The sequence below is a fragment of the Procambarus clarkii genome, chromosome 10, assembly GCF_040958095.1.
Source record: "Procambarus clarkii isolate CNS0578487 chromosome 10, FALCON_Pclarkii_2.0, whole genome shotgun sequence".
NCBI lineage: Eukaryota > Metazoa > Arthropoda > Malacostraca > Decapoda > Cambaridae > Procambarus > Procambarus clarkii.
In genome coordinates, this window is record NC_091159.1 from 33,205,972 (window position 1) to 33,233,550 (window position 27,579).

The 27,579-nt window shown below is 50.9% G+C and overlaps 1 protein-coding gene and 1 long non-coding RNA gene across 2 annotated transcripts; one reads left to right on the forward strand and one right to left on the reverse strand.

The window, feature by feature from the left end:
* The first annotated feature begins 3 nt into the window (after positions 1-3).
* Positions 4-25,333, forward strand: LOC123752220 (protein Asterix-like). Its single transcript, XM_069321839.1, has 5 exons — positions 4-150; positions 14,691-14,857; positions 18,702-18,810; positions 21,742-21,839; positions 24,098-25,333. Exons 2-5 carry the CDS (start codon positions 14,805-14,807, stop codon positions 24,171-24,173), a joined length of 336 nt encoding a protein of 111 aa, XP_069177940.1. The 5' UTR covers positions 4-150; positions 14,691-14,804; the 3' UTR covers positions 24,174-25,333.
* LOC138363038 (uncharacterized) lies at positions 20,265-26,377 on the reverse strand. Its single transcript, XR_011227992.1, has 3 exons — positions 26,114-26,377; positions 21,736-21,861; positions 20,265-21,438 (listed from the first exon to the last, which is right to left on the reverse strand). It is a non-coding gene; the product is annotated as an uncharacterized lncRNA (long non-coding RNA).
* Positions 26,378-27,579: the final 1,202 nt, after the last annotated feature.

Sequence of the window (27,579 nt, forward strand, 5' to 3'; positions counted from 1 at the left end):
GTTTACGCACTTTTCGGGTAGTACGCCTGGAATTTCAAAATGGCGTTCAAACGGCGGTTGGTTGTTGAAGGCTCAATTGGTCAGTACCGTCCCTGCCGTCAACGCGACAACATGTACCACTGATTTCCGACATCAGCAACATTGCTCCAGGTAAGAGTGATAATTCTTTTTGACATATTTATATCTTATATATACACAGTATATAGAATTATATAATATAATGGGGTATATAGAATTATATAATATCAATGTGTTTTTTGAGATATATACAAGAGTTGTTACATTCTTGTACAGCCACTAGTACGCGTAGCGTTTCGGGCAAGTCCTTAATCCTATGATCCCTGGAATACGATCCCCTGCCGCGAAGAATCTTTTTTCATCCAAGTACACATTTTACTGTTGCGTTAAACAGAGGCTACAGTTAAGGATTTGCGCCCAGTAAATCCTCCCCGGCCAGGATACGAACCCATGACATAGCGCTCGCGGAACGCCAGGCGAGTGTCTTACCACTACACCACGGAGACAGCTATCTCCGTGACAAATTAAGCACCTGACATATGTGGAGAGCTAGTGTCACAATTTATGTTTGTCCTGCACACCGCCCCCCATCCAGTGGGCAGCGGTGGATAGGTTACAATCACTCGGTTGCTACCTACAGTTAGCAGACTGGGGATATTTGGCTAAAATTTCTGGTAGCAGATCAGGTCCCCCATTTGTTCCGATTTTTTTTCAAATTGGATTTTACAATTCAAGTGTTATGTTATTTACTGCTTTAGCAGATAGGCGGTTCCATGGGTTTATAACCCTGTGGGTGAAAATATAGCTTATGTTTTCAGTCCTACACTGCGGCTTGTTGGACTTGAAACCGTTGTTCCTTGTTTGTGTTCCATCTGACCTTTTGAAGTTGTTCTCTGGATCCATATCTTCGAAACTGTTCAATATTTTAATAGGCAGGCGATGAGTCACAATAACGTGGCTGAAGTATGTTGACCAGACCACACACTAGAAGTTGAAGGGACGACGAGTTTCGGTCCGTCCTGGACCATTCTCAAGTCGATTCAAGTCGATATTTTAATAGTTTCGGTGAGATCCATCCTGGCATGCCTATAGTTTGCAGTGTTGTTAGCCCTGTGACCCTCAACCGTTCATGGTATGAAACTAGACCTCATTCTGCAATTATTTTTGTCGCCTGGTGTTCAATTTTCTCCATGAAAGGTTGGGCGCGGGGTGGGTTCTCTGTCGGCCTCCAAGTGGGTTCTCTGTCGGGCTCCAAGTGGGTTCTCTGTCGGGCTCCAAGTGGGTTCTCTGTCGGGCTCCAAGTGGGTTCTCTGTCGGGCTCCAAGTGGGCTCTCTGTCGGGCTCCAAGTGGGTTCTCTGTCGGGCTCCAAGTGGGTTCTCTGTCGGGCCCCAAGTGGGTTCTCTGTCGGGCCCCAAGTGGGTTCTCTGTCGGGCCCCAAGTGGGATCTCTGTCGGGGCCCCAAGTGGGATCTCTGTCGGGCCCCAAGTGGGTTCTCTGTCGGGCCCCAAGTGGGTTCTCTGTCGGGCCCCAAGTGGGTTCTCTGTCGGGCCCCAAGTGGGTTCTCTGTCGGGCCCCAAGTGGGTTCTCTGTCGGGCCCCAAGTGGGTTCTCTGTCGGGCCCCAAGTGGGTTCTCTGTAGGGCCCCAAGTGGGTTCTCTGTCGGGGCTCCGGGGTGGGTTGTCGGTCTGGGCTCCGGGGTGGGTTGTCGGTCTGGGCTCCGGGGTGGGTTGTCGGTCTGGGCTCCGGGGTGGGTTGTCGGTCTGGGCTCCGGGGTGGGTTGTCGGTCTGGGCTCCGGGGTGGGTTGTCGGTCTGGGCTCCGGGGTGGGTTGTCGGTCTGGGCTCCGGGGTGGGTTGTCGGTCTGGGCTCCGGGGTGGGTTGTCGGTCGGGGCTCCGGGGTGGGTTGTCGGTCGGGGCTCCGGGGTGGGTTGTCGGTCGGGGCTCCGGGGTGGGTTGTCGGTCGGGGCTCCGGGGTGGGTTGTCGGTCGGGGCTCCGGGGTGGGTTGTCGGTCGGGGCTCCGGGGTGGGTTGTCGGTCGGGGCTCCAGGGTGGGTTGTCGGTCGGGGCTCCGGGGTGGGTTGTCGGTCGGGGCTCCGGGCAGGCTTTAGGTACTCAACTGGCGGGCTCTGGGTGGGTGACTGTTCGGGCTCCAGGTGGGTGTCTGTCCGGCTTCGGGTGGGTTCTTGGTAGGGCTTGGGGGGGGTGTGGGTACTTGCTAGGGCTTGGGAGGGTGTGGGTACTTGGTAGGGCTTGGGGGGTGTGGGTTCTTGGTAGGGCTTGGGGGGATGTGGGTTCTTGGTAGGACTTGGGGGGGGGGGTTCTTGGTAGGACTTGGGGGGGTGTGGGTTCTTGGTAGGGCTTGGGGGGGTGTGGGTTCTTGGTAGGGCTTGGGGGGGTGTGGGTTCTTGGTAGGGCTTGGGGGGGTGTGGGTTCTTGGTAGGGCTTGGGGGGTGTGGGTATTTGGTGGGGCTTGGGGGGTGTGGTTACTTGGTAGGGCTTGGGGGGGTGCGGGTTCTTGGTAGGGCTTGGGGGGATGTGGGTTCTTGGTAGGGCTCGGGGGGGTGTGGGTTCTTGGTAGGGCTCGGGGGGTGTGGGTTCTTGGTAGGGCTCGGGGGGGGGGGGTTCTTGGTAGGGCTCGGGGGGGTGTGGGTTCTTGGTAGGGCTCGGGGGGGTGTGTGGGTTCTTGGTAGGGCTCGGGGGGGGGTGTGGGTTCTTGGTAGGGCTCGGGGGGGGTGTGGGTTCTTGGTAGGGCTCGGGGGGTGTGGGTTCTTGGTAGGGCTCGGGGGGGTGTGGGTTCTTGGTAGGGCTCGGGGGGGTGTGGGTTCTTGGTAGGGCTCGGGGGGGTTGGGTTCTCTGTAGGGCTCGGGGTGGGTTCTTGGTAGGGCTCGGGGTGGGTTCTCGGTAGGGCTCGGGGCGGGCTCCAGGTACTCAACTGACGGGTTCCAGTTCACTCAACTGGCGGGCTCCAGTTCACTCAACTGGCGGGCTCCGGTTTATTAAACTGGCGGGCTCCGGGTGTTTGACTGGTCGGGCTCCGGGTGGGGGACTGTTCGGGCTCCAGGTGGGTGTCTGTCCGGCTTCGGGTATGTTCTTGGTAGGGCTTCGGGGTGGGTTCTTGGTAGGACTTAGGGTTGGCTCCCGGTCAGGCTCAGGGTGGGCTCTTTCGGTTCGGGATGGGCTCTCGGGCTTGGGGTACCTCTGTAGAGCTCGGGGTAGGTTCTTGGTCGGGCCCAGGGTGGGTTCTCTGTAGGGCTCAGGGTGTTTTCATGGTAGGACTAGGGGTGGGTTCTCTGTAGGGATCAGGGTGGGTTCTCGGTAGGGCTCTGGGTGGGTTCTCGGTCGGGCTCGGGGCAGGCTCCAGGTACTCAACTGACGGGTTCCAGTTCACACAACTGGCGGGCTCCGGTTCACTCAACTAGCGGGCTCCGGTTTACTAAACTGGCGGGCTCCGGGTGTTTGACTGGTCGGGCTCCGGGTGGGTGACTGTTCGGGCTCCAGGTGGGTGTCTGTCCGGCTTCGGGTGGGTTCTCGGTAGGGCTTGGGGGTGGGTTCTCGGTAGGGCTTGGGGTGGGTTCTCGGTAGGGCTTGGGGGTGGGTTCTCGGTAGGGCTTGGGGCTGAGTTCTCGGTAGGGCTTGGGGCTGAGTTCTCGGTAGGGCTTGGGGCTGGGTTCTCGGTAAGGCTTGGGGCTGGGTTCTCGGTAGGGCTTGGGGCTGGGTTCTCGGTAGGGCTTGGGGGGTGGGTTCTCGGTAGGGCTTGGGGGGTGGGTTCTTGGTAGGGCTTGGGGGGTGGGTTCTTGGTAGGGCTTGGGGGGTGGGTTCTCGGTAGGGCTCGGGGTGGGCTCTTTCGGGATCAGGAAAGGCTCTCAGGCTAGGGGAACCTCTGTAGGGCTCGGGGTAGGTTCTTGGTCAGGCTCAGGGTGGGTTCTCGGTAGGGCTCGGGGCGGGCTCCAGGTACTCAACTGACGGGTTCCAGTTCACTCAACTGGCGGGCTCCGGTTCACTCAACTGGCGGGCTCCGGTTTACTAAACTGGCGGGCTCCGGGTGTTTGACTGGTCGGGCTCCGGGTGGGTGACTGTTCGGGCTCCAGGTGGGTGTCTGTCCAGCTTCGGGTGGGTTCTTGGTAGGGCTTGGGGTGGGTTCTTGGTAGGTATTAGGGCAGGGTTCTTGGTAGGTATTAGGGCAGGGTTCTTGGTAGGGCTTGGGGGTGGGTTCTTGGTAGGGCTTGGGGGTGGGTTCTTGGTAGGGCTTGGGGTGGGTTCTTGGTAGGGCTTGGGGTGGGTTCTTGGTAGGGCTTGGGGGTGGGTTCTTGGTAGGGCTTGGGGGTGGGTTCTTGGTAGGGTTTGGGGTTGGCTCCCGGTCAGGCTCGGGGTGGGCTCTTTCGGGATCGAGATGGGCTCTCGGGGTTGGGGAACCTCTGTAGGGCTCGGGGTAGGTTCTTGGTCGGGCTCAGGGTGGGTTCTCGGTAGGGCTCGGGGCAGGCTCCAGGTACTCAACTGACGGGTTCCAGTTCACTCAACTGGCGGGCTCCGGTTCACTCAACTGGCGGGCTCCGGTTTACTAAACTGGCGGGCTCCGGGTGTTTGACTGGTCGGGCTCCGGGTGGGTGACTGTTCGGGCTCCAGGTGGGTGTCTGTCCGGCTTCGGGTGGGTCCTTGGTAGGGCTTGGGGTGGGTTCTTGGTAGGTATTGGGGCTGGGTTCTCGGTAGGGCTTTAGGCTGGGTTCTCGGTAGGGCTTTGGGCTGGGTTCTCGGTAGGGCTTGGGGGGTGGGTTCTCGGTAGGGTTTGGGGGGGTGGGTTCTCGGTAGGGCTTGGGGGGGTGGGTTCTCGGTAGGGCTTGGGGGAGTGGGTTCTCGGTAGGGCTTGGGGGAGTAGGTTCTATGTAGGGCTTGGGGGGGTGGGTTCTCGGTAGGGCTTGGGGGGGGGGGGTTCTCGGTAGGGCTTGGGGGGGGGTTCTCGGTAGGGCTTTGGGGGGTGGGTTCTCGGTAGGGCTTGAGGGGCGTGGGTTCTCGGTAGGGCTTGGGGGGGTGGGTTCTCGGTAGGGCTTGGGGGGGGTGGGTTCTCGGTAGGGCTTGGGGGGTGGGGGTTCTCGGTAGGGCTTGGGGGGGTGGGTTCTCGGTAGGGCTTGGGGGGGTGGGTTCTCGGTAGGGCTTGGGGGGGTGGGTTCTCGGTAGGGCTTAGGGGGTGGGTTCTCGGTACGGGTCGGGGTGGGCTCTTTCGGGATCGGGATAGGCTCTCGGGCTTATGGAACCTCTGTAGGGCTCGGGGTAGGTTCTTGGTCGGGCTCAGGGTGGGTTCTCGGTAGGGCTCGGGGCGGGCTCCAGGTACTCAACTGACGGGTTCCAGTGTACTCAACTGGCGGGCTCCGGTTCACTCAACTGGCGGGCTCCGGTTTACTAAACTGGCGGGCTCCGGGTGTTTGACTGGTCGGGCTCCGGGTGGGTGACTGTTCGGGCTCCAGGTGGGCGTCTGTCCAGCTTGGGGTGGGTTCTTGGTAGGGCTTGGGGTGGGTTCTTGGTAGGTATTAGGGCTGGGTTCTTGGTAGGGCTTGGGGGGTGGGTTCTCGGTAGGGCTTGGGGGGTGGGTTCTCGGTAGGGCTTGGGGGCTGGGTTCTCGGTAGGGCTTGGGGTGGGCTCTTTCGGGATCGGGATAGGCTCTCGGGCTTGGGGAACCTCTGTAGGGCTCGGGGTAGGTTCTTGGTCGGGCTCAGGGTGGGTTCTCGGTAGGGCTCGGGGCGGGCTCCAGGTACTCAACTGACGGGTTCCAGTTCACTCAACTGGCGGGCTCCGGTTCACTCAACTGGCGGGCTCCGGTTTACTAAACTGGCGGGCTCCGGGTGTTTGACTGGTCGGGCTCCGGGTGGGTGACTGTTCGGGCTCCAGGTGGGTGTCTGTCCAGTTTCGGGTGGGTTCTTGGTAGGGCTTGGGGTGGGTTCTTGGTAGGTATTAGGGCTGGGTTCTTGGTAGGGCTTGGGGGTGGGTTCTTGGTAGGGCTTGGGGGTGGGTTCTCGGTAGGGCTTGGGGGTGGGTTCTCGGTAGGGCTTGGGAGTGGGTTCTTGGTAGGGTTTGGGGTTGGCTCCCAGTCAGGCTCAGGGTGGGCTCTTTCGGGATCGGGATAGGCTCTCGGGCTTGGGGAACCTCTGTAGGGCTCGGGGTAGGTTCTTGGTCGGGCTCAGGGTGGGTTCTCGGTTGGGCTCGGGGCGGGCTCCAGGTACTCAACTGACGGGTTCCAGTTCACTCAACTGGCGGGCTCCGGTTCACTCAACTGGCGGGCTCCGGTTTACTAAACTAGCGGGCTCCGGGTGTTTGACTGGTCGGGCTGCGGGTGGGTGACTGTTCGGGCTCCAGGTGGGTGTCTGTCCGGCTTCGGGTGGGTTCTTGGTAGGGCTTGGGGTGGGTTCTTGGTAGGTATTGGGGCTGCGTTCTCGGTAGGGCTTTGGGCTGGGTTCTCGGTAGGGCTTGGGGCTGGGTTCTCGGTAAGGGCTTGGGGCTGGGTTCTCGGTAGGGCTTGGGGGGTGGGTTCTTGGTAGGGCTTGGGGGGTGGGTTCTCGGTAGGGCTTGGGGGGGTGGGTTCTCGGTAGGGCTTGGGGGGGTGGGTTCTCGGTAGGGCTTGGGGGGGGGGGTTTCGGTAGGGCTTGGGTGGGTGGGTTCTCGGTAGGGGTCGGGGTGGGCTCTTTCGGGATCGGGATAGGCTCTCGGGCTTATGGAACCTCTGTAGGGCTCGGGGTAGGTTCTTGGTCGGGCTCAGGGTGGGTTCTCGGTAGGGCTCGGGGCGGGCTCCAGGTACTCAACTGATGGGTTCCAGTGTACTCAACTGGCGGTCTCCGGTTCACTCAACTGGCGGGCTCCGGTTTACTAAACTGGCGGGCTCCGGGTGTTTGACTGGTCGGGCTCCGGGTGGGTGACTGTTCGGGCTCCAGGTGGGTGTCTGTCCAGCTTCGGGTGGGTTCTTGGTAGGGCTTGGGGTGGGTTCTTGGTAGGTATTAGGGCTGGGTTCTTGGTAGGGCTTGGGGCGTGGGTTCTCGGTAGGGCTTGGGGGGTGGGTTCTCGGTAGGGCTTGGGGGGTGGGTTCTCGGTAGGGCTTGGGGTGGGCTCTTTCGGGATCGGGATAGGCTCTCGGGCTTGGGGAACCTCTGTAGGGCTCGGGGTAGGTTCTTGGTCGGGCTCAGGGTAGGTTCTCGGTAGGGCTCCAGGTACTCAACTGACGGGTTCCAGTTCACTCAACTGGCGGGCTCCGGTTCACTCAACTGGCGGGCTCCGGTTTACTAAACTGGCGGGCTCCGGGTGTTTGACTGGTCGGGCTCCGGGTGGGTTCTTGGTAGGGCTTGGGGTGGGTTCTTGGTAGGTATTAGGGCTGGGTTCTTGGTAGGGCTTGGGGGTGGGTTCTTGGTAGGGCTTGGGGGTGGGTTCTCGGTAGGGCTTGGGGGTGGGTTCTCGGTAGGGCTTGGGGGTGGGTTCTTGGTAGGGTTTGGGGTTGGGTTCTCGGTAAGGGCTTGGGGCTGGGTTCTCGGTAGGGCTTGGGGGGTGGGTTCTCGGTAGGGCTTGGGGGGTGGGTTCTCGGTAGGGCTTGGGGGGGTGGGTTCTCGGTAGGGCTTGGGGGGTGGGTTCTCGGTAGGGCTTGGGGGGGGTGGGTTCTCGGTAGGGCTTGGGAGGGTGGGTTTTCGGTAGGGCTTGGGGGGGTGGGTTCCCGGTAGGGCTTGGGGCTGGGTTCTCGGTAGGGCTTGGGGGGTGGGTTCTCGGTAGGGCTTGGGGGGTGGGTTCTTGGTAGGGCTTGGGGGATGGGTTCTCGGTAGGGCTTGGGGCTGGGTTTTCGGTAGGGCTTGGGGGGTGGGTTCTCGGTAGGGCTTGGGGGGTGGGTTCTTGGTAGGGCTTGGGGGATATGGGTTCTCAGTAGGGCTCGGGGTGGGCTCTTTCGGGATCGGGATAGGCTCTCGGGCTTGGGGAACCTCTGTAGGGCTCGGGGTAGGTTCTTGGTCGGGCTCAGGGTGGGTTCTCGGTAGGGCTTGGGGCGGGCTCCAGGTACTCAACTGACGGGTTCCAGTTCACTCAACTGGCGGGCTCCGGTTCACTCAACTGGCGGGCTCCGGTTTACTAAACTGGCGGGCTCCGGGTGTTTGACTGGTCGGGCTCCGGGTGGGTGACTGTTCGGGCTCCAGGTGGGTGTCTGTCCAGCTTCGGGTGGGTTCTTGGTAGGGCTTGGGGTGGGTTCTTGGTAGGTATTAGGGCAGGGTTCTTGGTAGGGCTTGGGGGTGGGTTCTTGGTATGGTTTGGGGTTGGCTCCTGGTCAGGCTCGGGGTGGGCTCTTTCGGGATCGGGATAGGCTCTCGGGCTTGGGGAACCTCTGTAGGGCTCGGGGTAGGTTCTTGGTCGGGCTCAGGGTGGGTTCTCGGTAGGGCTCGGGGCATGCTCCAGGTACTCAACTGACGGTTCCAGTTCACTCAACTGGCGGGCTCCGGTTCACTCCACTGGCGGGCTCCGGTTTACTAAACTGGCGGGCTCCGGGTGTTTGACTGGTCGGGCTCCGGGTGGGTGACTGTTCGGGTTCCAGGTGGGTGTCTGTCCGGCTTCGGGTGGGTCCTTGGTAGGGCTTGGGATGAGTTCTTGGTAGGTATTGGGGCTGGGTTCTCGGTAGGGCTTTGGGCTGGGTTCTCGGTAGGGATTTGGGCTGGGTTCTCGGTAGGGCTTGGGGGGGTGGGTTCTCGGTAGGGCTTGGGGGGGGGTTCTCGGTAGGGCTTGGGGGGGGGGGTTCTCGGTAGGGCTTGGGGGGGTGGGTTCTCGGTAGGGCTTGGGGGGGTGGGTTCTCGGTAGGGCTTGGGGGGTGGGTTCTCGGTAGGGCTTGGGGGGTGGGTTCTCGGTAGGGCTTGGGGGGGTGGGTTCTCGGTAGGGCTTGGGGGGGTGGGTTCTCGGTAGGGCTTGGGGGGTGGGTTCTCGGTAGGGGTCGGGGTGGGCTCTTTCGGGATCGGGATAGGCTCTCGGGCTTGGGGAACCTCTGTAGGGCTCGGGGTAGGTTCTTGGTCGGGCTCAGGGTGGGTTCTCGGTAGGGCTCGGGGCGGGCTCCAGGTACTCAACTGACGGGTTCCAGTTCACTCAACTGGCGGGCTCCGGTTCACTCAACTGGCGGGCTCCGGTTTACTAAACTGGCGGGCTCCGGGTGTTTGACTGGTCGGGCTCCGGGGGGGTGACTGTTCGGGCTCCAGGTGGGTGTCTGTCCAGCTTCGGGTGGGTTCTTGGTAGGGCTTGGGGTTGGTTCTTGGTAGGTATTAGGGCTGGGTTCTTGGTAGGGCTTGGGGGTGGGTTCTTGGTAGGGCTTGGGGGTGGGTTCTTGGTAGGGCTTGGGGGTGGGTTCTTGGTAGGGCTTGGGGGTGGGTTCTTGGTAGGGCTTGGGGGTGGGTTCTTGGTAGGGTTTGGGGTTGGCTCCCGGTCAGGCTCAGGGTGGGCTCTTTCGGGATCGGGATAGGCTCTTGGGCTTGGGGAACCTCTGTAGGGCTCGGGGTAGGTTCTTGGTCGGGCTCAGGGTGGGTTCTCGGTAGGGCTCGAGGCGGGCTCCAGGTACTCAACTGACGGGTTCCAGTTCACTCAACTGGCGGGCTCCGGTTCACTCAACTGGCGGGCTCCGGTTTACTAAACTGGCGGGCTCCGGGTGTTTGACTGGTCGGGCTCCGGGTGGGTGACTGTTCGGGTTCCAGGTGGGTGTCTGTCCGGCTTCGGGTGGGTCCTTGGTAGGGCTTGGGATGAGTTCTTGGTAGGTATTGGGGCTGGGTTCTCGGTAGGGCTTTGGGCTGGGTTCTCGGTAGGGATTTGGGCTGGGTTCTCGGTAGGGCTTGGGGGGTGGGTTCTCGGTAGGGCTTGGGGGGGGGTTCTCGGTAGGGCTTGGGGGGGGGGTTCTCGGTAGGGCTTGGGGGGGGTTCTCGGTAGGGCTTGGGGGGGTGGGTTCTCGGTAGGGCTTGGGGGGTGGGTTCTCGGTAGGGCTTGGGGGGTGGGTTCTCGGTAGGGCTTGGGGGGGGGGTTCTCGGTAGGGCTTGGGGGGGTGGGTTCTCGGTAGGGCTTGGGGGGTGGGTTCTCGGTAGGGGTCGGGGTGGGCTCTTTCGGGATCGGGATAGGCTCTCGGGCTTGGGGAACCTCTGTAGGGCTCGGGGTAGGTTCTTGGTCGGGCTCAGGGTGGGTTCTCGGTAGGGCTCGGGGCGGGCTCCAGGTACTCAACTGACGGGTTCCAGTTCACTCAACTGGCGGGCTCCGGTTCACTCAACTGGCGGGCTCCGGTTTACTAAACTGGCGGGCTCCGGGTGTTTGACTGGTCGGGCTCCGGGTGGGTGACTGTTCGGGCTCCAGGTGGGTGTCTGTCCAGCTTCGGGTGGGTTCTTGGTAGGGCTTGGGGTTGGTTCTTGGTAGGTATTAGGGCTGGGTTCTTGGTAGGGCTTGGGGGTGGGTTCTTGGTAGGGCTTGGGGGTGGGTTCTTGGTAGGGCTTGGGGGTGGGTTCTTGGTAGGGCTTGGGGGTGGGTTCTTGGTAGGGTTTGGGGTTGGCTCCCGGTCAGGCTCTGGGTGGGCTCTTTCGGGATCGGGATAGGCTCTCGGGCTTGGGGAACCTCTGTAGGGCTCGGGGTAGGTTCTTGGTCGGGCTCAGGGTGGGTTCTCGGTAGGGCTCGAGGCGGGCTCCAGGTACTCAACTGACGGGTTCCAGTTCACTCAACTGGCGGGCTCCGGTTCACTCAACTGGCGGGCTCCGGTTTACTAAACTGGCGGGCTCCGGGTGTTTGACTGGTCGGGCTCCGGGTGGGTGACTGTTCGGGCTCCAGGTGGGTGTCTGTCCGGCTTCGGGAGGGTTCTTGGTAGGGTTTGGGGTGGGTTCTTGGTAGGTATTGGGACTGGGTTCTCGGTAGGGCTTTGGGCTGGGTTCTCGGTAGGGCTTGGGGCTGGGTTCTCGGTAAGGGCTTGGGGCTGGGTTCTCGGTAGGGCTTGGGGGGTGGGTTCTCGGTACGGCTTGGGGGGTGGGTTCTCGGTAGGGCTTGGGGGGGTGGGTTCTCGGTAGGGCTTGGGGGGTGGGTTCTTGGTAGGTCTTGGGGGGGTGGGTTCTCGGTAGGGCTTGGGGGGGTGGGTTCTCGGTAGGGCTTGGGGGGGTGGGTTCTCGGTAGGGCTTGGGGGGGTGGGTTCTCGGTAGGGCTTGGGGGGGTGGGTTCTCGGTAGGGCTTGGGGGGTGGGTTCTCGGTAGGGCTTGGGGGGGTGGGTTCTCGGTAGGGCTTGGGGGGTGGGTTCTCGGTAGGGGTCGGGGTGGGCTCTTTCGGGATCGGGATAGGCTCTCGGGCTTGGGGAACCTCTGTAGGGCTCGGGGTAGGTTCTTGGTCGGGCTCAGGGTGGGTTCTCGGTAGGGCTCGGGGCGGGCTCCAGGTACTCAACTGACGGGTTCCAGTTCACTCAACTGGCGGGCTCCGGTTCACTCAACTGGCGGGCTCCGGTTTACTAAACTGGCGGGCTCCGGGTGTTTGACTGGTCGGGCTCCGGGTGGGTGACTGTTCGGCCTCCAGGTGGGTGTCTGTCCGGCTTCGGGAGGGTTCTTGGTAGGGCTTGGGGGTGGGTTCTTGGTAGGGCTTGGGTTCTTGGTAGGGCTTGGGGGTGGGTTCTTGGTAGGGCTTAGGGTTGGCTCTCGGTCAGGCTCGGGGTGGGCTCTTTCGGGTTCGGGATGGACTCTCGGGCTTGGGTTACCTCTGTAGGGCTCGGGGTAGGTTCTTGGTCAGGCTCAGGGTGGGCTCTCTGTAGGGCTCAGAGTGGGTTCTTGATAGGACTCGGGGTGGGTTCTCTGTAGGGATCAGGGTGGGTTCTCGGTAGGGCTCTGGGTGGGTTCTCGGTCGGGCTCGGGGCAGACTCCAGGTACTCAACTGACGGGTTCCAGTTCACACAACTGGCGGGCTCCGGTTCACTCAACTGGCGGGCTCTGGTTTACTAAACTGGCGGGCTCCGGGTGGGTGACTGTTCGGGCTCCAGGAGGGTGTCTGTCCGGCTTCGGGTGGGTTCTTGGTAGGGCTTGGGGGTGGGTTCTTGGTAGGGCTTGGGGGTGGGTTCTTGGTAGGGCTTGGGGGTGGGTTCTTGGTAGGGCTTGGGGGTGGGTTCTTGGTAGGGCTTGGGGGTGGGTTCTTGGTAGGGCTTGGGGGTGGGTTCTTGGTAGGGCTTGGGGGTGGGTTCTTGGTAGGGCTTGGGGGTGGGTTCTTGGTAGGGCTCGGGGGTGGGTTCTTGGTAGGGCTCGGGGGTGGGTTCTTGGTAGGGCTCGGGGGTGGCTTCTTGGTAGGGCTCGGGGGTGGGTTCTTGGTAGGGCTTGGGGGTGGGTTCTTGGTAGGGCTTGGGGGTGGGTTCTTGGTAGGGCTTGGGGGTGGGTTCTTGGTAGGGCTTGGGGGTGGGATCTTGGTAGGGCTTGGGGGTGGGGTCTTGGTAGGGCTTGGGGGTGGGGTCTTGGTAGGGTTTGGGGGTGGGGTCTTGGTAGGGCTTGGGGGTGGGGTCTTGGTAGGGCTTGGGGGTGGGGTCTTGGTAGGGCTTGGGGGTGGGGTCTTGGTAGGGCTTGGGGGTGGGGTCTTGGTAGGGCTTGGGGGTGGGGTCTTGGTAGGGCTTGGGGGTGGGGTCTTGGAAGGGCTTGGGGGTGGGGTCTTGGTAGGGCTTGGGGTGGGGTCTTGGTAGGGCTTGGGGTGGGGTCTTGGTAGGGCTTAGGGTTGACTCCCGGTCAGGCTCGGGGTGGGCTCTTTCGGGTTTGGGATGGGCTCTCGGGCTTGGGGAACCTTTGTAGGGCTCGGGGTAGGTTCTTGGTCGGGCTCGGGGTGGGTTCTCTGTAGGGATCGGGATGGGTTCTCGGTAGGGCTCGGGGCGGGCTCCAGGTACTCAACTGACGGGTTCCAGTTCACTCAACTGGCGGGCTCCGGTTCACTCAACTGGCGGGCTTCGGTTTACTAAACTGGCGGGCTCTGGGTGTTTGACTGTTCGGGCTCCAGGTGGGTGGGTGTCCGGCTTCGGGTGGGTTCTTGGTAGGGCTTGGGGGTGGGTTCTTGGTAGGGCTTGGGGGTGGGTTCTTGGTAGGTCTTGGGGCTGGGTTCTTGGTAGGTCTTGGGGCTGGGTTCTTGGTAGGGCTTGGGGGTGGGTTCTTGGTAGGGCTTTGGGTTGGCTCTCGGTTGTCAAGCTCGGGGTGGGCTCTCGGGCTTGGGGTACCTCTGTAGGGCTCGGGGTAGGTTCTTGGTCGGGCTCAGGGTGGGTTCTCTGTAGGAATCGGGGTGGGTTCTCGGTTGGGCTCTGGGTTGGTTCTTGGTCGGGCTCGGGGCAGGCTCCAGGTACTCAACTGATGGGTTCCAGTTCATTCAACTGGCGGGCCCCGGTTCACTCAGCTGGCGAGCTCCGGGTGGGTGACTGTTCGGGCTCCAGGTGGGTGTCTGTCCGGCTTCGGGTGGGTTCTTGGTAGGGCATAGGGTTGGCTGCCCAGACAAGTACAAGGGGAATGTTGTCTACGCTTATGTCGACCGTGCTCTAAGCCACAGCTCAGGATGGAAGCAAGTCGATGAAGAACTCTGTAGGGTAAGGCAGGTCCTAGTCAACAACGGCTTCTCCAATGGTTTCGTTGAAGACATCATAAAAAGGAAGGTGAAACACCATGCAACCTCTGAAGAGTCAACTAACACAACACCTGTACCCCCTATTAGACTATTTTACAGGAACTTCTTTTCCACAGCTCATAAAACGGAGGAAAGGGTCCTGAAAGATATTGTTAATAGGAACGTTATCCCTACAGACAAAAATCAGAAGATACAATTGACAATTTACTATAAAACCAAAAAAAACAGCCAACCTACTTATGAAAAACTCTCCTGACACAAAGCAGAACGCCTTAAAGGAGACTAACGTCGTCTATACCTTCGAATGCCCACTTGGGGACTGTAAGCCTCAAAGAACTCAGTATATAGGCAAGACAACAACATCTCTTTCCAGGCGATTAACAATGCATAAGCAACAGGGCTCCATTAAGAAACATATCTCTTCCCACAACCAGGCCATCACCAGAGAAGTCTTAACAAACAACACAGAAATCATCGATAGATACAGCGATAGCAGGCAGCTTGACATCTGTGAGGCACTACACATCAAGAAGTCAACACCAGCAATCAACAGCCAATTGATGCACAACTATATTCTACCCACTTCAAGACTCCGTACCAATATAGAAGCATCAAGAGGAAGTATGGGTCAATAGGCCCTTTGCAGTTACTTCCATTCTTCCCTCTCATTTATCCAATTTATACCCATTGTTCCGAGTTCTGCGTTGGTCAAAAGTTTGTTCACCTCTTCCAAAACTGTTGCAACACATCACCTCACCCAAATGCGAGTATATAAGACAAGCTGTTTAATGTTAGCATAAGTAAAACTCTGTTTAGTGTTCTCAGGTTACAGTTGTGTGTGTATAAACTAAAGTCTCTGAAAATGTAACAAGTTATTACGAAACGCGTTCAAGCCTCGCGTCAGACTAGAAATAAAAATGAATTTTGGAGAATTGATTTTTCAATTACCATCCACAGTAAAAAAGAAACATAAGAAATATTGAGAAAATTCGTGGTAGAATTATTAATCTTACCTTTTCGGTCATATTTAACAAAATATACATTATATATAATATATATATATTACTCTTATTACAAATTCGGTACTTACCGCAGTTTGGATCTGGCAACCGAGGTCCCCGTGGCCCGGAACCTTCGGCCTCCACCAGCACTGTTGTGGACCAGCAGACGACATACAGGAGCAGCTCGCCAGCAACATTCCCACTCAAAATGCAGACGTCAAACAACAGCTCTGACCCACGGAGAGTGGATAAGATTGTTAGGTAAGTGAATGTGGGGGGGGATATTGTAGTGCAAGATGTTATTATTGTGTAATGATGAGGATCTGTGTGTGTGTGGGGGAGGAAGTTAGTAGGTCATCATATGGACAATTCGTTCTTATATAGGCATGGGTTTTCTTGTCTCTGTACAATGCTTTGGTGTGATGTTTAAAGAATTACTTGTCTGTACACCTATATGGGTGGGATTTAGGGTATTATAGTTCGGTATTTTTGCTGTAGGGGGTATAGGTCATTACGTATACAAGATGCTTAGTTAGCAGACTTAAAACGATAATGATTAATGATAAAACAACCTAATCCATATAACATAACCAAGTCTAACGTAGTAGTACATTTTTATCAGAAAACTAGCCTTGTTGAAATGATTTTTTACTCCCATTTTGTTTGGAGTTTGAAAAGAAATGGCGAGGGTTAAACAAAGTTCATTTATTTATTTATATACAAGAAGGTATATAAGATTTTTACTTAATTTTTAGTTTTGACAGATAAGACCATATTAAATCAGATACAAGTCATACCATATACACGATGACTCACAAACAAATGTTAAAACCTATCTAACCTAGGGTTTCCGGGTTCGATCCCCGGTGAAGGCAGAGATAAATGGGCAAAATGTTTTTCATCCTGATGCCCCTGTTACCTAGCTGTAAATAGGTACCTGGGAGTTAGACAGTTGCTACGGGCTGCTTCCTGGTGGGGGTGTAACAAAAAAGGAGGCCTGATCGAGGACCGGGCCGCGGGGACGCTAAGCCCCGAAATCATCTCAAGATAACCTAGCTCAACCCAACCTAAACTAACCAAACCAAGAATCAACCTAACCCAAACCAAAGGAGTCCAGTACAGCTTAACCTAAGCTAATACATCCTACCATAACAGTATAGTGTATACGGTTTTAACAAACGGGAAAACGAGCATCGTCGAATTATTTCATGTCCAAAAAGTACCATCCATAAAGTTTGATACGTTAGTATGTATTAGCCAAGATTAGGCTGTGTTAGGCTTGGTTGGTTTGAGTTAGCCTGGGTAAGGTTAGGTAAATTTTCCAATCCATTGGTGAACAGTCATGTGTACAGGGTGACACATTATTACAGACCGTTTTACTAGTGATAACAAAGCAATGTAGGACTAACACAACTATTGGAAAACAACAGTTGTGTTATCAGTGTATAGTAGTAATTAATAATTTTGTACAAAGTTTGCATAAAAATGTTAGGTGTTTCAAGTAACTCACTAGGTTCTGGTAGACCTTTCATGACCCGTATAAAGGCCAGGCTGTGTGTGAGGAACTGTTAAAACCATCAACAGGTAATATACAGAAATGTTTATTGAACTAAATGCAGCTGGCCGAAGCAGCCATTGACATGAAACTGTTAGCGGCCAGTTTCATGTTAGTTACGTATTTATGGAAACTCTCCATCAGCGACCACATAACCAGATTTTAAAATGCACTATAATCTTAATTTAAATATATTTTGTTATTACAGTACTGTATCTGGGTTTCTTTACAAAGTACAGTATTTATATCATCCTACCCACAACAGTTGTTTAATTTCCGAGTACCTGTTTACTGCTAGGTGAACAGAAGAATTAGGTGAAAGGAAATGTGCCCAGCCATATCTGTCCTGACTGGGAATTGAACCCAGGATCCCCAATTGGGAGTCAAGGAGGAAGGCAACCGATTTTTACCTGACTTTACCTGAGGGCCACTAACGTATTAGTGGCCTCGACGAGAACAGAAAAGCTTGTCCAAAGTCCCCTCATTTGCCTTGATTATTTTTTTCCAGTTGGATTTTAAAATGTAAGAGTTTGGGCAATTATGTTTGGCAGGTAGGCAGTTCCATGGGTTTATAACCGTATGGGGGTAAAAGGCATCTCTTGTTTTCAGTCCTATGTTGTGGTTTGTTGAGCTTTTATAAGACATTATCTGGATCAACATCCTCCAAATTGTTCAGTTTTTTAAAATTTCAATGAGGTCTGCTAAGTCATGTCTGGTTTGAAGTGTTGTTAGTGCTGTGTCCCTCAACTGTTCCTGGTATGAGAGTTGATTACACTGTGATACCCTCAACTATAATAAATTCTGTTTTCAGACAACATACAGCCTCTTTGCTCAAACCCCTGGACATACTAAACATTTAATCCGTACTCTTCATTCTCTTCACATTATAAACACTTGCAAAGCTCTCTTCCTTAATACTAACTCAGATTTTAAACTTCCGAATTATATGAAATAAGAATGTTTGTGATGTTCTGCATGAACATCACTGCTGAAATATCTCTAAGATTCTCTATGCAGGTCTCTATATAGAGAGACCAAATGTGTGGAATTTCCTAACCCAATGTCTTCACTTTAGTATCCCACATTGTGCTAATTACTCATCTAGTGCTGTACTATCTACAAATGCACTCCATCAACATAATTTCTCATCACCCTTATTACTACCTTACCTCTCGCTTAACAATTAGCTTAGCTTAGATGTCACGCTATTGTGATTTCTGTATATAATGAAGTAAGGGCGAAGAGGTAGAACGGCCTATTGACATAGCTCGAATGCATGGGGGGAGTTGTGTAAAATCCTGGTTTGTCTCTCGGAGAGGCTGCAGGATCCAAGTAAATTCAGAAGAATTTCTGGTTGCAATTCTTATACCATGTCGTAGCTCAGTCGATTAAGGCAGCGTCTGGGATGCTCTTGGACGCAAGTTCGAATCCTCGTCACGGCCCCTTGTAGATTTGTTCTCTTAAGATTAACTGTTTCCCTTGTACAATAATTTAAAATTCACTGCAAATTTTGCGTTAGCTTTAAGATTTGCCTAAAATGCTATGCATGTTAGTGGCTTTACAAGAATGTACAGATAATGGCGATTCATTTGTACAAATAGCCCATTGTAGTGAATAATATTGTAGTGTCAGGGGGGCCTAACGGCTGAGTGGACAGCGCTCCGGATTTGTATTCCTAAGGTTCCGGGTTTGATCCCCAGTGGAGGTGGAAACAAATGGGCAGAGTTTCTTTCACCCTGATGCCCCTGTTACCTAGCAGTAAATAAGTACCTGAGAGTTAGACAGCTGCTACTGGCTGCTTCCTGGGGGGGTGTAACAAAAAGGAGGCCTGGTCGAGGATTGGGCCACGGGGACGCTAAGCCCCGAAATCGTCTCAAGATAACCTCAAAATACTGTAGTGTAGTGGTCAACACAGTCAGCTCGCAATTGAAACGTTCGGGATTGATTTCTGCCGCAGGACAGGGACGTTTGGCACGTTTGCTTTTGCCCGATGCCTGTGTTCACCTAGCGGTAAATAAGTACCTAGGAGTTGGGCAACTATTGTTGGTTGCATCTTGGGAAAGACTAGTAGTTGGCCTAGAGGGGACCTTGATAAACCTAACTGGCTTTGTCCCAATGGGAAATCATACTTAAGTACGATACAAGTAAAAAACTTTTCAAAATCTTTTCTGTGGAGAGCCTTGTAGGCTCCAGGGAGCCTCTGGGCTCACCCAGAAAATGGTGTTTCATTACATTCAGTGCTGTATTCTTTTTTTCAAATAATGTTACTTTTGTGAGGGTTTGTGTACAGTAATTATTGAACTTCATTGTTGTTTGTATTTGTAATATGTTCTCTCATCTTCCCTCCTGATTTTCCATAACTAATCACTTCTTGCAAAGAGAATTATAAAACCTGTGTTTATTGAATTCATTTTATTTGCCTTCTCACTCATGCTTTAATGTTACTTATTTGATCAATAACACCTTACTGATACAGTAATAATAATAATACATTAATATTACATTTTTATACATACCAACTGCAATATAATGTAATTTGACCATTGACAGGTACAAACCATCAGCACAAGGGACTCCAGGGGCCCCTGGTGAAGATCCAACTACTGACTACATGAATGTACTAGGCATTATCTTCAGCATGTGTGGTCTAATGATGAGAGTAAGTTTTGGGTTTCTGGCATTATAGGGTCTGTTCTGAAGCCCACGGTATCATCCCTATTGTCTACCACTATCATCCCTATTCATCCTGGCACTAGCTTGCTCAGTTTTTTTTGTTTTCAACTCATATTTTATGAACTACTGTATATTGTATGTAAGTGATGTTGGTATTCATGGGAACATTTTCTGTGGGAGCCATGCTTTTTGTATTGTTTATATTCATGCTTCACTTGTCAGTTTAAGGCACCCATCTTGTGTGCCCTTAGCTGTTCATTCATTCTGATTTAGTTTAACTCTCTGCCTTGTAGCTAGTTTGTATTACCCATTCCCACCAGTAATATTTTTCAAGATTCTGGGTGTTGTCCTAGTCAGGGCTTCTCCTTTTGAGTTGCCATTACATCAGTACTGCTTGGGACTCGGTCCACGTGGCCAGGCCTGTTGCTGGGTATTTTAGTGTGTGTTATGTCTGATTCTGACTCGTGTGCCATGTTGGTGCCTTGCATCATCTTCTGTGTGTACAGTTGGAGTCACACTAATAATACTTCAATACCTGTCACATAGGTCTGATCTTTCTAGTTTTTTAATTGATAGGAGGTTGGAGAACCGTCAACTCAACCCTTGTGACTAACATGGATGTCCATTATTCGGTAATTATTGTGCCGAAGATTGTAATTAAGTCAAAATACATTTTCACTTTACTGAAAAATTTATGGCATGAGCGTGAAGTGAGCCAAAAGTGTGACAAAGCAACAGCAGTCGGCTGAATGCTGGGCATGGGGGAAGAGGGAGGGAGGGTGTGAGACTATCCCTTCCTCATTTCCTCTCTCAAGCTTGGTGAAAAAGTTCTCTCCTTTTGAATGTTTGGTTTCAATAAAGTTGTGTGTGTGTACATCTATAATTTTAATACAAAATTATCCGTGATCAGTATCATATGCCATAATCAAGACGCATCATAAAAGAATTTTTTCACAGTCACAGTTTCAGTGTAATTTTTTACAGTCTCCGTGGTGTAGTGGTAAGAAACTCGCCTGGCGTTCCGCGAGCGCTATGTCATGGGTTCGTATCCTGGCCGGGGAGGATTTACTGGGCGCAATTCCTTAATAACTGTAGCCTCTGTTTAACGCAACAGTAAAATGTGTACTTGGATGAAAAAACGATTCTTCGCGGCAGGGGATCGTATTCCAGGGACCTGCCCGAAACGCTACTCGTACTAGTGGCTGTACAAGAATGTAACAACTCTTGTATATATCTAAAAAAAAAAAAAAAAAAAAAAAAAAAAAAAAAAAAAAAAAAAAAAAAAAAAATACATGTTAGGTTTGTATCCAGGTTCTCCCCCCCCCTTTCCCCCCTATCCCTAGGGTCTAATTACTGACCCTCCCCAGTATGCAACCCCACAATAAGCTGACTGACTTTTGGGTACCTATTTCCTGCTAGGTGAACAGGTACATTAGGTGATAGGATACACACCCGCCATTTCTATCTTGCCTGGGATTTGAACCCAGAATTCTAGATTGCGAGTCAAGAACGAACTCGACTATACTACCGGTACCCTCAATTTACTGGGATTTATGTCAAGAATGGTTGAGTTTGTGTAAATCCTGGTCATTATGTTATGTTGGGACCACCAATAATTGTCATATACTGTAATTATGATTTTTAAATGGAATTGTTTGCCAATGATTGCTCTATCATATGCCATTGTCAAAATGATAAGTACATACTGTAATAGATCATGTTGGACCACAAATTTTAGATCCATTTGGCATAGGGTCTCCATTTTTGTGCAACTCTGGAGCTCTTCTCAGTGTTACCTTGAGGTGCTTCCGGGGCTTAGCGTCCCCGCGGCCCGGTCGTCGACCAGGCCTCCTGGTTGCCGGACTGATCAACCAGGCTGTTGGATGCGGCTGCTCGCAGCCTGACGTATGAGTCACAGCCTAGTTGATCAGGTGTAATTATGTTTAGAGCAGGGTTCTTCCCAGCTGGTTTCACCATTTGTGTTGTCTTCAAAGATTGCCTTGATAGCATTGCTCTAGTTGTTTGAGCTGCTGCTGTGGGATGTGGTTGCATATTTACACTATATGCGGCCTGTCGTGCTTTCCAGCGTGCAGTTCTAGATCATCAGGAATCTTCTTAGTTGTATTCCTTGCGGTTTGCCTCTCTTTTTACACCCTTTCTACTTTCTGGAGGGAAAGGGAAGGGAAGGGAATTATTAGGAGAAATCACTAAATCATTATAACTATATAGCATTTGGAAGGGATCAATATAAGGATTTTTGATGGGACATGGGGACGAAATTGTGCCCAACCACTTGGACAGTCGGGGATTGAAAACCGGCTTGCAAAAAAATGGGTCTTCGCTCTACTGTCTAGCCCAAGTGGTTGGGCGGGAAGGGAAGGTAGATCAATCTTTGATAGCTGGCAGTGCAGTATTTTAGCCTCAGTCTGCTTCAGTTGAGTTCTTCGGATCCAGCTTTGGGCCATGTGTAGATCCATATCTCCTGGTTCCTGACTGGGGTAGGGGTTCTAGTGCATCGTTCGCTCTGGACAGTGCTCCTGTTCACCCTTCGTTTTTGAAGTGTTGATCTTTTAGGCAAGTTGATTGAAACCTCAGGTAACCTCAGGGCTGTCATCTGGTGGAAGATGGGTAAATCAAGGGCCTACCAGAAAAAGATGTTTAATTATACAGTATTCAATGCTTAATTTTCACATATATAGTACAGTACATGTTTTAAGTAAATAATATCAGACTTTATCTTGGATCATTTTCTTATTTAGGGTTTTAATCTTATAATACTTATATTGAGGAATGTGATTTCTACTCTATGAATTTTAATCCTCCAAATACTGTATTATTAAAACTATGATTATAGAAATTTTAGACATTGTTGTTATAAATGATACTCTATAGTGAACTCATTATTTCTTACTTGCAGTTGAAGTGGTGTGCTTGGGTTGCGCTATACTGCTCCTGCACCAGCTTTGCCAACTCGAGAGTCAATGACGATACGAAACAAATGCTCAGCAGCTTCATGTAAGGTTTATCTTGTTTTCTTCTGAAATTTGTATATTACTAAACCCATAAAGGTACAACCTGTCCTCATAGCATGTCACATTTTAACATATACTTTACTTTACACAAGGCCAAAACCTGGTGTACTAAGGCAAATAAACATCGCGACGGGGTAAATACCCTAACTGTGCAACCTGTCCTCTTACAAATTACGTCTGAATTTGGTCGTTTGCCCATATGGCCGAAAATGGACGTAATTTAAAAATAAAAAAATTAAAATAAATTTTGGATTTTGTTTCAAAACAGTAAGTTAAGGGTCCTCTCGTAGGTTAGGAGGGCAGGAAATTGTCCTCAAGTTTCAAAAGCTATGAAAAACGTTAAATGAAAGTTTCCTCTCCTAACCTTTCCAAGTAAGCCAGAGGACTTAGAGAAAACGCGACAGTATGTCACTTTCGTGAGCCAATTTCATTTCAAATTACGTTCATTTTTGGATATAGCATGCATTCGAACGAAAAGCGACGTTATTTTCAAGAGGACAGGTTGAACCATGATGTGCCTGACCACCATCATATGGTGGGTCAGGTCACCTAAAGTCCCAGCTAGCCTGCCATCCCCGCTCGTTGAGCCAAATGGAACCCCCAAATATTCTATAAGGAAGAGAACAGGACTGGGAGGTGAGCGATTGACTACATGCCTGAAAAGGGCATTTCATTACCTGGATCTGGATTTGTACCTGGATAAGGGGGTTCTGGGATTTCTTTTCTCCAAGCCTGGCCTGGGCCAGGCATGACGTGCAAGATCTTGGTCCAGTAGACTGTTGCTTGGAGTGGCCTGCAGGGCCATATTCCCACTTACAATCTAGTTAGTCCAGCACTTCTTGCAGGAAACTCTAATTTTTTCTTGAAGAAATACTTTTGTTCCAGCCATACTTATTTTATTTGCTGTGAGGATATTAAGGAGCCGTGGTCCTTTGATATTCATACAGTGTTCTATGATTGTTCCTGTGGCACCTTTATTCTTCACTTGCGCTATTCTGCATTTCCTACCATATTGTTCGCTCCACTACCTTACCTTACCTTGAGGTTACCTTGAGGTGCTTCCGGGGCTTAGCGTCCCCGCGGCCCGGTCGTCGACCAGGCCTCTTGGTTGCTGAACTGATCAACCAGGCTGTTGGACGCGGCTGCTCGCAGCCTGACGTATGAGTCACAGCCTGGTTGATCAGGTATCCTTTGGAGGTGCTTATCCAGTTCTCTCTTGAACACTGTGAGGGGTCGGCCAGTTATGCCCCTTATGTGTAGCGGAAGCGTGTTGAACAGTCTCGGGCCTCTGATGTTGATAGAGTTCTCTCTCGGAGTACTTGTTGTACCTCCACTTTTCAACGGGGGTATTCTGCACATCCTTCCATGTCTTCTGGTCTCATGTGATGTTATTTCTGTGTGCAGGTTTGGGACCAGCCCCTCTAATATTTTCCACGTGTAAATTATTATGTATCTCTCCCGCCTGCGCTCAAGGGAGTACAGATTTAGGCTCTTTAGTCGGTCCCAATAGTTTAGATGTTTTACTGAGTGGATTCTAGCAGTAAAGGATCTCTGCACACTCTCCAGGTCAGCAATTTCTCCAGCTTTGAAAGGGGCTGTCATTGTGCAGCAGTACTCCACTCTAGAGAGCACAAGCGTTTTGAAAAGTATCATCATCGGTATAGCATCTGTTATAATATTGTGCAAATTTTGGACCTGGATATTCATACAGTGTTCTATGACTGTTTCTGTGGCACATTTTTTCTTCACTTGCGCTATTCTGCATTTCCTACCATATTGTTCGCTCCACTATGTTATAATACTGTGTAAATTTTGGACCTGGAGTTCAGTCCATGTATACAGTACATGATACCTCTCTTGTCTCCTTTCCAGAGTACATTTTGGGAGCTTCAAATGGTCCCAATAATTTATGTACTTTATTGTGTTTGTGTGCTGAGTATGTCCTCTGTATTCCCTGTGTTTCAACAATCTCTCTTGCTCTGATTTGTTATTTTTGGGAGAGCCCTGTCAGTAGTTTTCTGAGCTTACTTGTCAGTCACTATAGCATTGACTTCATGATTTTCCTAAGGGTGACAACACTTGCATAATTGTCTTTTGTTATTGAATGTAATTTAAATTACATTAATCCAACCCATTGTTACTGGCTAATAGTTCTGATTTTCAAAGTAAATTATCATAATTAAACAAATATACTTTTATTTGCTTGTCACAAATAATTTACTAATTATATTAACATTTCAGGTTGTCCATTTCTGCAGTTGTGATGTCCTACCTTCAAAACCCACAGCCAATGACACCTCCATGGTCCAATATATAAACAGTTCTATATTATCGATTGTTTTTGGTTGAATGGAAATGTATAATTGCCTCACCATACTTGTATTAAAATTGTACTGCTGAATGACAGTGACAATTTTAGTTTTAATAAACTAGCTAATGGTGCCAGGTTTGTATTATGATGTGCAATATGGAACAGTGCCAACATTTGATGATGTGCATGAGTTACAAAATGGCTTGGTTTGTTAATCTTTTAATTTGTGTAGCCTGCACTATATAATTCTTGTGTTATACTTCCCATCCAAAAGTTTCTTGTAAGCAGCTTGTCTTTTTTTTTCTTTAACAAATGGACAAATTTGTATTGTCCCATAACATTATCATGTCATTCATGCCAGTGTAAAAGGCAATAGCATGAAGGTCAAAGCTTGAAATATCCTGGAATATGAAGTACCATACGAGTTGATCCTCGAGTGACAACCACATTAGTACAGTAGATAGCCTCCATATTAGACATAAAAGGAAGACTTGATCACCACGTTAGAAATAGAAGAGTGAAAGGGAATTGGGAGTGGAATGGTAGGCAGTCAGTATGGGGGAAGGGAGACTTTTGGAGTACAGTGCAGTACTGTCCATTCAGTAGAGCCAGGCTGTCACCTGATCGTATGACAGGCAAAGTTATCAGTCACTAGCACTGATTTTATAGTTTTCTTCGAGGTGGCATCAACTGCATAATATCTTTTTGATCATGAAATTACATTAACTCCAACCAGTTACTGCTGGCTAATAATTCTTAGACATAAAGGAAAGAGGACAAATCAGAAGAGCATGTTAAGATAGGGCTACCTGAATAGGTTTCAGTTGTGGTTACTCCATCAGAGGGGCGTTCATGGGGATAAAGATAGATTCTACAGTAAATTGTTAATTCCTCTTTTAGGACTGCCTCCTCTTCCATTTTGCTTAGTTATGCACAGTTGTTGTTTTATGGTTACAAAGGAAACATATCATTCCTTAATTTCTTATTTTGACTGTATCAGAATTTAGAATTTCTAAAATATAGTTACAGGTTGTAAGTACAGTATGTATAACAGTTTATACAGTACTATACTTAGTGTATAAAATATATATTAATGCAGGCCATATGTATTATTGTTAAATATGTACTTTTGTATTTCATAGTAAACCTTTTACCATAATATATAATTATCTTCTCCTTTCAATAGTGCATTTGTCATGTTGAATTATATGGTATATCAGGATTTTATCGGTATTACCTTGTTGACTGCGTGTTCCTCCCGTTACTATACTGTATACAGTATCTCTCCTTCCCATTACAGTATTACGCTGAGATGTATCAGTAAGGTGGTTGGGCTCACTGGCTCAAGCAAAGAATATTCACTATACAATACTATATTGAATATAAATTCAGTGGATTTTGTACTACATGGGAACCTGGTCCAAGATAGGGATTTTAATCTAGCCAGTGAATTTAATCTAGCCAGTACAATGAATTTGGCATCTAGATAATGCAGAATTCCTCCGAGACTGATAATTTTAAATTAATATTACTAAAAAATTCAAACAGTGCTTTTTCAATGGGATTTCTGCATCAAATTATGCACAAATGTATGTCCTATCATGTGCACAAATAAAGGGTGAATGCTGTGGATCTTGTTGTCCATTAAAATCTGTACAATAAAGCTTTCAGTCACATGCCATCCCTAAGGTGTGGCGTTGTTTACAATTTCCCATTTAGAATCCTTTCATTAGAAAGTATTTACACCACAGTATTGTATGTCGAACATAAAAAATATTAAATGTATAAAGATATTGTACACAGTGATAAATCAATGATATAATCTTTAGAGCAGGACAGCACGATCGAACCAATGTTGTGGATAACCACAGATGTGCACCTTAACCCATGGACTAGGATGTGCAAAAAGTTACACGACCTGGGGCCGGATTAAGGAAGGTACTTACGAAGGTTTTTCCTCTTAGCTAAGAGCGTTTTCCGTCTTAGCGCCTTCGTGGCGGCTACGTCCGTATTCAATTAACTACCCTAAGTGGAAAAACCTTCGTAAGTTCATTCCTGGATTTAAGTGTGGTTTCGACCACTCGTAGCTTTACGTAAACTGGATATAAGTAATTTTTTCTCTACTACATAACACTGGGATCGATTTATGATATTGGAACATGACCAAAATATTATAGCTGGTGAATCTAGTGAAGAGGAATCCTTCGTGTTAGTTATATACGCATTCTCTGCTTGAAACTTGAAGTAAATATGTGTTTGATGATAGTAGAATTAGTTTTATAATAGCAAGATATTATACCAGTAGTTATTAAGTAAATAAATACTGGTGAACATGAAATATGAGAGAAGGTGATGAGCCCTGCCTGATGGGATCATTTACTATCACCAAATGCGCTTGTTCACCTAGTAGTAAGGGTGTACCTTAGCTATACATACCCATTTCTAATTTATTTAGTTTGGTTTTATTTTGAAATTAAATCTGGGTGAGACATAAAATAAAAATATGCTGCACAAATGATGTTAGGTAAGGAAAAGGATAAAAATGTCAAAAACTTTATTCATTGAATACTTAAAGCTATAATTATGACTATATAGATTATTAAAAAAGAGAGGGGGAAGTAGGGGTCCAAGACCTCTTCCTGTTATTCTCATCGTTGTCCATTCTTCAATGGAACGTTCGAGGTTATTACGCCAATTTCCTCGAACTCCAACTTCTGCTTTCGCGGTTTTCGCCCCTTTGTGTCTGTCTCCAGGAGCCAATGCTTGGTGCTCGTCCTGGTCGTTTTCGTGGCTCTTCCTTTCTCTCCCCCCCCCCCCCAGCCATTGCTGGGGCTTCTAATTCTTCTGCTCTCTTGATTCGTGCCGATGTTCCCTTTGTTCCTTTGCTTTTTCCTTCGCCTCTCCATTGTTCTGCTGCTCGTATCTTTGTGGGGAAATGGTACACAATTTGTTCCATTTATCTCCCCCCGAGTGTCCCGCTCTCTCTTCCTGATTTGAAACACCTCCTAGACTCCTTGCCGGAGCCTGTGCTCCTGCTGGGTGACTTCAATTGTCGTCATTCTCTTTGGGGTGACGTTCTGACGAATACCCGGGGTCGCCTCCTTGAGCCGTTTCTCCTCTCTTCTTCCCTGTCTCTTCTGAATTCTGGTGAGCCCACTCATTTGGACTCTCGGACTCGCACCCTTTCTTGTCTTGATCTTTCTCTCTGCTCTTCTTCTCTTTACTTAGATTTCACGTGGCAGGTTCTTGATGACCTCCATGGAAGTGATCATTTCCCTATCCTTGTTTCCTTTTTCTCTTTTCGCCCTTCCCTCTCTTTCCCTAGGTGGCAGTTTGCTAAGGCAGACTGGACCCTATTTACCCTCAGTGCTGCTCTCTCTGACCTCTCCCTTATGCCTCTCTCTCGCGCTCT

Bases quoted from the DNA above. Each gene is read 5' to 3' on its own strand.
- LOC123752220 (XM_069321839.1), top strand. From the start codon at position 14,805: ATGCAGACGTCAAACAACAGCTCTGACCCACGGAGAGTGGATAAGATT. The intron at 18,811-21,741 runs GTAAGTTTTGGG...TCTTACTTGCAG, and splicing joins TGTGTGGTCTAATGATGAGA to TTGAAGTGGTGTGCTTGGGT. The intron at 21,840-24,097 runs GTAAGGTTTATC...TTAACATTTCAG, and splicing joins CAAATGCTCAGCAGCTTCAT to GTTGTCCATTTCTGCAGTTG.